This window comes from Symphodus melops, assembly GCF_947650265.1.
Source record: "Symphodus melops genome assembly, chromosome: 1".
Taxonomy (NCBI): Eukaryota; Metazoa; Chordata; class Actinopteri; order Labriformes; family Labridae; genus Symphodus; species Symphodus melops.
In genome coordinates, this window is record NC_136691.1 from 46,482,176 (window position 1) to 46,495,424 (window position 13,249).

A 13,249-nucleotide genomic window follows, 5' to 3' on the forward strand; every position below is an offset into this window, starting at 1 on the left:
TTGGTCTTAAACAATGATCTATGTTTAGGAATAATAAGTGGTTTTAATTGATTGGGCAAACTATCAGTACCTCTGATCTAAAATCAACATTTGAATAATGAAGGGTTTCTCCAGACAACTTTTTTTTTTACCTCTTGATAATTGTATGAAACAAAATCGCACCTAAATAGCAGCGATCCCTCAAACAGTTGGTCAAGCTTGCAGCATCACATCCTGCCTGACTGAACTGGGTGTAACTGAATTGAGGCGGGGAGAAGAAACCACAGCAGCTCTGGAGAGTCCGTCTTGGAGATGCATGTTTGATCCCGCAAACTTAATGAAGCTGGATTACTGAGGACAGAAAAGACAAAATATTGTTTACAAAACTGTTTCAAACGTTTCGAAATATTTGGATATTTTTGCCGGTGATGTTCTGGAGAAACTTTTATTGGACGATGTGTTTGCTGCTCTGGGAGGTTCTCCCATGTATGAAGTATATGTTTTACATTCTTATAGGGAATATGGTCTTATTTCACTGCCTCCAATATTTATGCCGCTGCTGGTAATTAACACAATCTTGCATTCCTGTTAATTTCAACGATCTGAAGGACAACACGGACTCCGGATTGCCACCCAAACGCAGATTTTTTTTTGGCACTTTCTGAATGCAGCTGTAATCACACAGGGGAGCCTAAAGTGCTTAAATTGGTCCATCATGAGCACGAGACAATCAAGCTCCTTTATGCCTCGAGATCAGCTGCAGTTTCTGCACATTGTCTGTTGTGAATAGACCAAACTCCAATTGAGCCTCTTCACTTTGGAGATTTTTCGATTTTCGATTATACAGCTATTGAAATTAGGATGTGCTGCATTTTCTCTCTTAGCTTGGTGGCTCGATTGTGAGCTTTTTTTCTTTATTTTTTGATTGCCAGATGAAATTGACACTCGTGTTGCCACTTATCAAGCGAAGCATTTCAATCCAGCGCTAATTGCAGATATAGTTCCATCTTTTCTTTTCACCACGTTTGATTGCATGGGAATACTGCCTCCCATTGCGCACTGGGAGAATGATCGATCACATATAGGATTTTTTTTCTTCTAATTGCATCAAACTGTCTTTTGTTGCCAGGGTTTAAATGCAGGAGAAACTGTTCTTCGTTGTTTTGGACCGGATATAGTGTGGGTTGGGGCAGAGATGCGTAATGCGCAGCAAGATCTCCATCTTCTCTCCAAATAGGCAGCGTTAAAGACCCGAAATGGTGAGTCAAAAAACATCTGGACCAGTCTGCTTTGCAACATTTGATATCTTTGTTTTTAATCTGTTTTAGGTCTCGTCGATGCCTGTTATTGCTCTCTTTATAAACTTTGTGCACGAGTAGTAACCCTGGCAGGGCTCGTGTTTTGGCTCACGTTTAAAGGAGGCTGCAAGTCCAGGCTGTGCGCGTTTTATGATCGGCAATGTTGATAGAGTGAAACCATGAAACTCAATTCATCAGCCTCTAATATGCGGATTAGAGTTCATATAGCACAAGATTTCTGTGCAACAATGAGTCTTTGCTTCAAAAGAAAAAAAAGAAAAAAGTTATAAATGAAGGTGAGATTTAAAAAAAAAATCATGCCAGCAAATAAACGAGTCTTTGAGCAAAAACAGGTGATGCTACTATAGATAAATATGTTTGTATATATGCTTCTTATAAAAAAGCTTATAGGCAGAGTGTTGTTTTTCCCCAAAAAACGTTGTGTTTTTGCCCACAGGCCAGTTGATGTAAGGCGAATTCACGGACTATTATTTTCCGTAGGCCTACTTTAAGACCTAACATGTAGTCTACATTGAATACAGGCTGGTCTAATGTAAAAACAATCTATGAAAAAAGAAGAAAATTACTTTCAACTCTGATGTTAAACCGTCTTTTTTCTGGTGCAGTCAAAGCCGGAGGTGAAGAAGGAGTCCGGGGAGGGCAGTCTGTCAGAGACCGCCTGTCTCTGCTCTCCTACCGCGACCAAGAACCAGTGCACGAGCTGCGGCCTGGAGATCCACGACCGCTACCTGCTTAAGGTGAGACACAACGACAAATATGTTTCAGGAAGAAAAGAGCGAGTCCATGGAGCCTGCAATTATTTATTTGTTTATTATTATTCTTTAAATGTCTTTACACACAATAGATTTTTTTACAGGGGAAAAAGGAAAAAGCTAAATGGGCAGTCATCTTTTAGAGCATGCATTGCAGTTTCCTTGTATGTTATTAGCCTATACACGGGTATTTCTCTATTTATTAATTTTCTTTTCTTTTTTTCTTTTTTTAAAAAAAGGGCTTTGTTCTTTTTTAGAATTCTCTTCAATTAGGCTAAGATTTATGCAGGCAGTAGGTTACTGTTGAACATCTCGAGGATTGATTATCTGCGCGCGCTTCTTCTCTCTGCACAGGTGAACAACCTGAACTGGCACCTGGGCTGTTTGGAGTGTTCAGTGTGCAGAGCGTCACTGCGCCAACACAACAGCTGCTACGTCAAAAACAAAGAAATCTTCTGCAAACTGGATTATTTCAGGTAAACACACGTCAGTGTTGTTGTTTCAGAATTTAACTAAATATTTCAGGAGGCGAGCATTTGTGAACGTTTTTACAGTTTATTTCGTTGTTCATCGGTGCAGTTAGTTTCATCAAAGTGAAACTGCATGGAGCCTAAAGTACAATCTTACTTCAACGAATCGAATTTTTTGACAAAATACTCGGCTATATCTATCTAAAATAAAAGTATTCTTATTCCCCTTCGTAGGCTTGGTTTGAATAAGGTTCGCATGTGGGCCAGTTATTTCACATCGTTTTAATTGAGTCTAATACATCGAATACCAAATTATATAATCTATTTTATTAAAGTTAGTTCTTTTTTCTTCTTCTTTCTTTTTAATACGCGTTTAGAATATTTATTATAAATCTATTTTTTTGCCAGTCTTTGTTTCGACGCGTTGATAATTTATTCTGAAAAATAATACAGGCGAAGGTGTCCACACAATCAATCCTCAGTGTTGATTTTTTTTTTTTTTTAATTTCCTTGAACTGTAGATGTCATGCGTTAGACCATATCACAAGGACGGTTCAGTCATTCCCCGAACATCTTATTGATCCCTTCAGAATTGAGGATTTTGATTCAGGTAGCGACTGTATTTAAAGGGGATTATTCCTGTTTTGTATTTTATAAAAAATAGAAAGATCGTGTTGGCGGAGACAGTTCGCAAAATGAAACCTTGATTGACTTTTAAACGTGCGAGTTGATATTTTAAGACATTTCTATATACGTCATCATGCATAAACGGTTAGTTTCCAATGAAAGCTTGAACAAATGATTATTTTGTCAAGTGATAAGCCATTGGACATCATTTGTTTGTTTGTTTATTTCAATTATTGGGTGTTTTTAATAGATGATAAACGAATTTTCTCTGGAAGGAATATGTTCTGTTTGATGGATCATTATGAGCCTTTAGTCCTCAGTATCCTGTAAGAAGAATCCTTCACAACAAAGCTGTGTCTTTTCACACTCATCAGATAGATGAAGCCTTTCTAAGCCACTTCACATCAGTGCACAAACTGCTTGATCACTCCCCTAAATGCACATTAGTGAATTTCAATATTTAAATGATGCATAAGTTAAAGGTTGCTGCTCTTTCCTCAAGATTTTTGCTAAGTTCACAGCCTCTTTTTGTAGAGGGATCCTGCATTTAAAAAAAAGTATCTAGCTTTTGTTTTAGATCTTAAGCTTTGTCTACAGACTCTACTTCTTCCTGAATCAGTTTGCCTTTATTTAAATAAAATAGGGAAATTGACAAAGAAGTAAGGCTTAATTTTCAGTGGTGGATCATCAACTCTATACAGAGCATAAACATGAGCAGTGAGACCACTGTGAACTGATGTGTCCTGGGTTCTGCTTCCCAAGTGGATGATACTATTATTAATTTGGTTATAATATTGTAAAAACAAAAGATGCTGGAAATGAACATATATCAAAGTTAATGCTGTAGAAAAATAAAGGGTTAAAATGTACATAACAGAGGGATTTTTTTGCAGATAAAGCAGAAGGTGCTGCTGTTGGTTCAAAATACAGTTGACCTTTAGTATTTCTGATCTGGAGGTAAAAGAAGGCTGTCCAAAACTGCCTGCGTCAATAGAGGAAAAATAACTCTGATTAAAACAGTTGTTATACTGCTAATTAGATATTGAAAGATCATCAGACATTTAAAGTTTGTTTTCGAATTCTTTATTATTCTTTCTGCATTGATATATCTCCAACATCAGGTTGGTAGATGCTAAATATTTAAAATATTCTGAATGGGAGTGGGGTTATCGTCATCAAGCTCAGTAACCTGCAGTCCATCCTGACCTTTCTGTTTCGTCTTCCTCACAGTAGGTTCGGCACCAAGTGTGCTCAGTGTGGCCGGCAGGTGTTTGCCAGCGACTGGGTGCGACGGGCTCGAGGCAGCGTGTACCACCTGGCCTGTTTTGCCTGTTTCTCTTGTAAGAGGCAGCTGTCCACCGGGGAGGAGTTTGGCCTGGTGGAGGGCAGGGTACTCTGCCGTAGCCACTATGACGTCATGCTGGATAACCTGCGCAGGGCTGCAGAGAATGGTAACATAACATCTGATTGTCTCTGATGGCTCAGTTTGGATTAGTTAGGGATTCAGTGACAAACTATTCTGGTAACTCATGATCACTCAAACTCTAAAGTTTAAGAAACTCCCCCCAAGAAGTATTTACCTTTCTGATTTTTTAAAACATCACTATCTAAGATGCATCGGTCAATCATACATAAATTTGATTTGAAAAAACAAGACGATCACAAAGAAAATTTGGGGGGGTATTCATACCCCAGTTCAGTTCTCAGCTCCTGCAGTTACACGTTGAAGAATCCTTGAGCAAGACAATGAACCCCAAATTGCTCCTGCTGCTACTCCAGCAGCATGTGAATGAGTTTGAATAAATTAGGACTGATGAGTAGGTGGGCACCTTATGAAGCAGCGTCATCAGTGTGTGAATGAGCCAGTTGTAGAAGTCAGTTGTCTCATATGCATAGGTCAGATCCAAACACCTTCAAAGAGGCCCTCGCTGTCTCACAAACACACACTTGGCATCACAGAAAAAAACTCTTCTAGCTGGCAAGCTAAGTACAACAAAGAGCTTATTCCCTAGTTGACTGATGTCCGCAGCTATATTCTGCAAACGTTTTCCTTGTTCATAGGTTTTGCGAATATATGCTTTGTGATAAGAGGGTAGGCTACAGACACATTTAACAGGCATGCCTACTGTTGCCACTTTTAGACACTGTCTACCATTTTACACAGGCACAGTCTGGTAAAAAAAAAAAAAAAGCCTGCAGTTAGGGAATAGGCTTGTGGCTCTGCTTCCACTGTGTCATCGTGTGCAGTTGTACAAGCAAAATTTCAAACAAACCCAAATTGTATGGCCTGTCAGGAGCAGCTGATTTTCAGTGATTGGCTGTTGTATACTGAATGGCAAACAACAAGAGTTGGAACTGAAATTGGACCCAACTTCAAAATCTTTGTGCAAATCAGAAATCCTCAGAAAAGGCCTCATTTCACACAGTCGAACATACTGCTTTGTCCACAGGGGCTAAAATTGACACTAACAAAAACTTCCTCAGAGTAGCTTTAAAGGCAAGAAAGACAAGAATTAGTGTAAATGGTTTTTCAAAAACAATACTCGTACCAAGCACAGGTACCTGAAAAAGTATTCGTACTGCAGTACTCCACACCTCTGGTTACTTGACATCTAGCTAGTGGTAGAGGTAGAAACAAAACTAAAAGTCTGTCATTATTTTTTGCAATCCTGAAATCCATATTGAATGTACAGTATTTACATCTTTCAATCATTTAGTGTAGTTAGTGTTCTAGTGTTAAACTGTGCTCTCCACTGTGCTGTCTGTGAGGAAACGTAGGCCGTCACAGTATAAATACTTTGGACTGTGCGGTTGTTGGCAAGAAAACGTTTCAATTTTGCTGCATGGATTGTTTGGACAAATGGTCAATTTTCTGACATAGACTCAAACTTCAACACGACTGGCCAATAAACTTGTAACTGCTGATTTGCCTAACGTCACAGTATAATGATTGGTGTGTGATCATGCTCTCTTAAAGGGACAGGCCTAACTTTGGAGGGAGCGCTACCCTCAGATCAGGACTGCCAACCAAAACCTGCAAAGAGGGCACGGACGTCTTTCACAGCTGAGCAGCTGCAGGTACACAGTCCCCTCTTGTTTGTTGCGTGTGTGTGTGTGTGTGTTTGTGTGTGTGTGGAGGGGGGGGGGGGGATTTGCATTTGTGTGTGCTATGCAGTACAGGGTTAACTTTTTTTTTCACAGAATCTGTATACTTTGGTGTGTTATTTGGTGTCAGGTGATGCAGTCTCAGTTCGCTCAGGACAACAACCCTGATGCTCAAACACTTCAAAAGCTGGCGGAGATGACGGGACTGAGCAGAAGAGTTATACAGGTAGGAGGCTGTGAAATGCAAGATTACAGTACATCAATGTTTCCACACTGCATGGGTGAGAGTCTGTCATAGGTTTTATATTAATAATGTTGGACATAAAAAGTTAAGCATTATTAAATAGTTTTCCAAAACAATTTCAAAATGGAAGATTCATTGTAGGCTTGTGGTAATCCTGTGTGCAGTATTTCAGCAGTAACATACAACAACAAGAACAAACTAATAAAATGAAGATATACATGGTATAAAAATAAAAAAACAGCACGTAACGTATACGTTAACTATACACTAACACTATACAGGACATTGAGACATTAAGTGGTAAGTTGAATGTAAAGTGATCAGTTAAGAGATAAAGTGACAGAGGCAAATTAAGGTGGCAAAAGAAAGCACCAAAATAAGCATCTAAATTATTACATATCATACACATGTCAACTGTAAGAAGCGACTCACAGATTACTGTAGAATTATTAAAGATGTTGAAAGCATGCTTTAAAAAATCTTTCAGGAATAAGTTTTCAATTCATATTATTTTTGATGGCGATATCGAGACTTTTCTTCTTTGTGATTTCTGGGGAAAACAACTATTACCTTACAATTACAATTCGTGGTACCTTGTTTTTAACCTTAAATAAAGGTTGTCTAACAGAGATCAACAACAAACAGTCTAATCTTTAATTTTATGATAATTGCTTTGAGGTAAAGCTCATTTTAGACACATTCATGAAATCACGAGTAGAACTATCAAGCACAAAAAAATATATATGTGCAATAATGGAGTTGATATTCTACATTAGTTTCAACCACTGTCTGCATGCGATGGTAACCCCATACCAAATCCACTTAATCAAATCACATCAAATAAATGCCAGTTTCTAAAAAGTCCTGTTTCATCTGACAAAATGATCCAAATAACATGTGCAAAACATCCATCTCAGAGGCTAGAAAGTGACTTCACATAGATGGATGTAGATACATAAATACAGTTCCTAGCCATTGAGTAAAAGGGTTTAAGTGAAAAGTTAAAACCTCTTAAACCACATTGTGAACGATAAGACACGTCAAACTGTGATGTCCAGTGTGTGCTTTAGCGTATGCTTCAGGTTCATCTCTTCTGTGGTATCTCTCAGGTTTGGTTTCAGAACTGCCGAGCACGACACAAAAAGCAGCCTCCTCTGAGCAGCTACTCTCAGAGCGCTCCGCTGTCCAGGATGCCTCCATCGCTGCCAGACGACATCCACTTTTCCCCATTTAGCAGCCCAGACCGACCACATTTACTCGCACTGCATGGATATCTGGACAGTGAGTTTACAATCAATTTCAGACAGAAAAATTGCCCTGTTTACTTCACTTCACTTGACAACCCAAGTTAGTTAGTTTATAGATTAAGAGGATTTAGCTCTAACATTATGAAAAACCATGTCATCATATTGCATATAACACACAAACACTACCAATCCATAGCTATACAGTAACATTGTTCAAATACCCCACCTGAACCATCTTCCTTATACTTATTAAAGGGGGTTTGTGTCCCTGAACAAAAGGTCTAAGCAAAGAGGATCTCAAAACGTAAAGCCCTTTGTTCCAGAGTGATATGTGATTACACTACTAGAACAATCATAGAAGCTAAGTGTTGAAAACCTGAGGAATGCCAACACAATTTTTTGTATGGCTTTCCTTTATCTTGATTTCCACAGTGAAACTCTTTCATTGTGGCTTCAGTCTTTATTGGATATGTCAAAAGATTTTACCCCTCATCAGCAGCATGTTTTTAACTGAATTACAGTAACATGCTCAAATCGCTCCACAAACTCATGCTTTTTTCTCTTTCTTCTTTATGCAGCTCATCCCTTCTCTGTTCTCGCTGCTCCGGGCCACCTGACACACCCATCCATCCAGTTACCACAACTCCCAATCAGCCGCTGACCCCCACCATCGACTCTGTCCTCATCACTGCTCTGATGTTGTGAAATAAAAACCCTGTGGGATGTACTTTCAGTAATCTGCTCTGCTTTGGAAGTTTAATCCCCGGTAGACAGCAGAGGCCTTGACGTTTCTGTTTTAAATCAATTTGGATTCTTTGCCTTGAGACTGCTGAGCTGAACTTTAAAGACAGCCAACTGTGGAGGAATTCCCGCCTCCTGGATAAGCTGGGAGTTTTTTTATGACGCAGAGAAGGAGACCACTTACTTAATTTTCCTCTCTTGATGGGACACAAAACATTGCATCAGGTCAGACTTGTTTTCCTTTGTTTACCCGCCCAATGGCGCCCATGCATGGTATTTAATTGTGCTGCTGCACTATGAGCTTTGAAAAAGAAGAAGAAAAGGAGTGTTGTAAGACTTTTAACAGTAAAACCTCAGCATTTTATGTATTGTGAAAAGCAAATTTCAGCTTTGCTGTTTGTTGTTGTGTTGTTGTCAGAAAATGGAATATCTTATTTATTCAGAACAAAACTTCCCTTTGAAAAAAAAGCACTTTTAAATGTGTTTAAACGTGGAATAAACAGTGATTGTACATTGTAAATACTGCAACGTTTAATAAAAATGTATCAGAGCTGTAATCTCAAAGCTGCTGTTTGAATAATTATAAGGTGAGAGGTTGATTAATTTATGCAGAGGGCAAGAAGGGGAGTGTTTACTCGTGCATGTCAAGCTCAAAATGTTAAAAAAAGAACATACATTTTCAGATTTACAGAGATATATGAATGCATCTTCACAGTCAGCACTTTATATCAGGAAACTTTTTTGTCTAAAATCTACAAATATCAAAAGGCAGCTTGTTAGAGGTAAAGTACCCATGGTTATTGAGCCCATTATCCTGCCACAAACCTGCAATTTACTTGCTGTACTTATCAGGAAATGTGTCCATATTGCTGTGAAAAGGATTATGGTTACGGTATACACTCACAGCATGGCCATTGATTGGACAGTTTATCCACTCCTATGAGGCCCTTTAACACAGATTGTCTACAGTCCTTACATTGATTGACAGCACTTAAGGAGCTACTGTGTAAAGAATGAAAGAGATACATTGAGTTAAAGTATATCATTAGATCTGGATCTTCCAGACTGGATCAATGAGTCTTTTTTTCCACTGTTATTAAATCAAAAAAACGTTGTCTGCTACATCCATGCACTTCTGATTTTAAAATATGTACTTGTGCGGCCATAAGACATTTGGATATGACAATTTAAAACAAATCTTTTAATATGCAGAGTTTCATCACCACCCCTCCACCCCCCAACCAGAGAGAAACCAGTGGGCAACTTTCACTGGTTGTAGGTTACCCACAGCAATAGTTTGAATCAACTGTGACTGATCAGGCACAGATTTTTTTTTATTGCAGCTGAAAAGAAAATTACAAGAGCTGGTTACCAACCAGTAGCTCTCATAAGATGCAGATTCTGACTGAAACAGACTGTATGACTGCAGCAATACCACAACAGAGTTTTGCCTTTTGCTGTCACTGTGACTGTGTTTATGGCTGTGAAAAACAAGTTCATTGTTACACTGTTGTAGTTTTAACATGGCAACAGATCTACTATGTGACAAAATCTAAAGTGACTGATGGTAAAAGGAGCAGAAAGGACATGTCAAAGTCACATCTTTTATCTTGAACACAAATAGCCATAATAACCCAATAAGCTAAACAGTAATGTGTCATTCCAGATATTTAACAACTCAACTTTTTGTAAGCTATTTTGATAGTTCAAGAGAGAAAACACAAGATCAACCCTTAAAATACCCAATAACCATTTCAGTTCAGTTCTGGTGTTGAGCAACGTTTCAGTTCAATATAGCCTAATTCAGAGGGGGCTAAAAAATAAAATTAAAATTAAAAGCTGTCAACAGCGTCTGTAACCCTCAGTACAAGTAACTGAACATATCCATAGATTGAACCCAGGTTTTTGGGAAGTGCAGAATTTGAACAGCCTATACACAAACGGTCAAAAAAAAAAAAGGGCAGAAAGAGGGGTAGCCCAAAGCCAAACATCACTGAGTTTTAACAGAATACTTTACTTGCCTCACAGGGAGTCGCCATTTTGGATATCGCACCATAAACTGGAGTAACAGGTGGAGGTGCGTGAAGGTTACAAAGACTTTATAGTCGACAGCGCAGCCTACTGTGGTAGTAATGTCAGTTAAAAATCAAGTAAGTTCATCAGTTGTCATTTTTTGTAGATTATGTGTCTTGTCTCCCTTTGTCCACGTTTGGCCAACTGGCTGTGTGCAGGAAAACGTGGAGAAGAAGAGGCAATCGCTCAATCCACTATAGGCTAATGTAATCCTATTGCCATTAACCTGATGACGATGTCATCAGTTTATCATGTATCTAGGCTACTATCATGTGCTGCTCACAATATTGGTAAAACAACAACAATTTATGCAGTAGCCTGTAGTGTTTCCTCATCCTCACAGGCATAGTAGGTGAAAAGAGTCAGACCAAACTATGAGTCTTGTGGAACTCCATGGCTAACGTTGGTTTGCATAGAAGCCTTTGTGTTATCATTTAGCCGAGGCTGACTGAGATTGAGCTGAGAAATACAATTTAAACCAACTTAAAGTTCATGTAATGCAAAGTAATTGTTGTAGTCTTAGTTCTAGGATGTGATGGTCAATCATGTCAAATGCGTCCCTATTTATCAGGACAATCACAGAGAGAAGTCCAATGTCTAAGGCCAGATGTTGATCAATTTGTAACTTTTACCATGTACCCACACAATGTAGGGCTATTTGCCTTGTTAGAGCCAGGATTTAAAACAACACCATTTAGGCTGTTTCAACAGGCTGCTATAGTGTTATTTCAATGTGCTATACAACCTTTTATTGGAATGTTTGATTTAGGGAAAACGTCTTTTCTTTGCGACCTTAAAGAAAAAAGACTCTTTGATTTTAGTAGTTGAAAAATATCAGTGGATATAAAAAAGGTAAATGATTGCTATTGACTTCTGTGGAACAGAAGCATAGTATAAAAACAGCACAAACTGGTTCCTTATCCACTGTGATATTAAGACAGAGGTGTGTTGACTATGTGTATGTTCCTGTATTAGAAAATTTCCTTGAGGGAGTCCGCCCAAAAGGATTAATAAAGTTCAGTCTAAGTCTAAGTCTAAGTCTAGAATCTGTGGAAGAGGGAGTAAGCTCTTTTTTTTAAACTTTATCTTTCAATCCAACTTTTTTTTGCAACTCAATCACTTCCAATCAATTCAATTTAGGAAGAAAACTGCTCAGTAAATCAATGCTCCTCCTTGGGAAATCTTAGAACAAAAGCTGGTTTCATGCTGAGCAGAGAGATGGTTATCAGGCTGACACAGTTTGGGCCACCTGCCAGCACTACACTGTAAAAACCAACATTTCTTCCCCATTAAAGACCCTATCAGATACAAGCGCTTTGAGGCAGCATTTATGCACATCTCTGCCAATGCACAAGCATCCCTTGGCATTTAAGCCGCCCCATTTTGTCATCATGTGATGCGTCTGCCTGCGTGATTGGCAGCTTCAAGTAGTTACAGATGAAAGCGGGCCCCCCATGCTAATGAATAAGCCCCTGATTGCAGAGCCGCTCGCTCTGTGAATTACAGCTTCGGCCGCCTAATGACTAGATACACTGCAGTGCCTCTTGTCTCTGCATATACACGTTTCTCTCCTTCACACTGATGAGCTCTCCTCCTGCACAACAGTCAACAAAACCTCTGTGGAAGATTTCAATGTGGCCCATCTTTATCAGCACCCTCCCCCTTCTTCTCAAGTTTTGTTCAGATGCAACCATATTCTGGCAGAGTGAACTCATTTTTGGTGGATTTTTTACTGCTGTACTTGAGAACATTTTTTGACTTGAAGCTCATGCCGTGGAAAGAATCTTAATGGCTCACGAGCGCAATAATATCTGACTTGAATCTTGTAAATAAGAGAAGTTCACTAAATAAAAGAAATAATCTGTAAGATTCTGAAAAATCTAATAATAGTGTTTCAATTAAAACACAACATGCATAGAGACAATCCAATGACAAGATTTTTTAGTATTGACTGTTTTGTCTTGATCTGCTTTTGTCACTGAATTTTTATTTCTGATTAATTTTGAATCTGTTTTGTTTTTTTCACCAAATTCACATGAACGAAATCCTGAAGGTCTATTTGCATGTTGAACAGGGTTTACTGTTGAATGTTTGCGCAGTCCTAACACACACTTAACTTTTAGAATATTTTTTATCTCTTTGTGGTACTTGTCTTTTGTCCTACTTTTTATTTTTTTGATTAAAATGCCCTATTTAACAAGGCAAAGGCTTGTGAGCATACTTGTTAAATCTGCTCCTTTTACTCTGGCAAATATAAGCACAGACAGTATGAAACATTAGAACTAACATTTAGGGAGTGAAATATTAAGGAATCACATGTTATGCAGAGTGTATAAGTCTCTATATTTCAAAACTTTTGGTTAAATAAGAACTTTTTGTGTTACTGTGACAACGTCTCAACAACAAGCCAAAGTTATGTAATTAGTAAATTATGACTATTCTAAATTCTAAATTAAAAATATTTAACATTAAGGAATCCCAGAGTCTAAACTGTTGTCCTCTAAATTATGGGATGTCACTTTTCTAATTTCTGATTTTTTTATTTTTTTTATTTCAGGCGTCTTTCCTTAAAAATGTGCTGCCCAGCTTACAAAGGCTTTGAGTGTTATCCTCACATCTAAATGCTCTGCACAATCTTGCTGTTTTAAGACTTAAAAGAGTTAAAGCGCATCAGTGTGAGTGTCACATGACA

General features: G+C 38.4%; 1 protein-coding gene across 1 annotated transcript; it reads left to right on the top strand.

The window, feature by feature from the left end:
• Positions 1-1,567: 1,567 nt before the first annotated feature.
• lhx6b (LIM homeobox 6b) lies at positions 1,568-9,033 on the top strand (the record flags this gene model as incomplete). The annotated part of the gene is made up of 8 exons (XM_079337070.1): positions 1,568-1,573; positions 1,904-2,035; positions 2,405-2,526; positions 4,378-4,598; positions 6,125-6,225; positions 6,383-6,478; positions 7,606-7,777; positions 8,322-9,033. 8 exons carry the CDS (start codon positions 1,568-1,570, stop codon positions 8,402-8,404), a joined length of 933 nt encoding a protein of 310 aa, XP_079193196.1. The 3' UTR covers positions 8,405-9,033.
• Between the last annotated feature and the right edge of the window lie 4,216 nt (positions 9,034-13,249).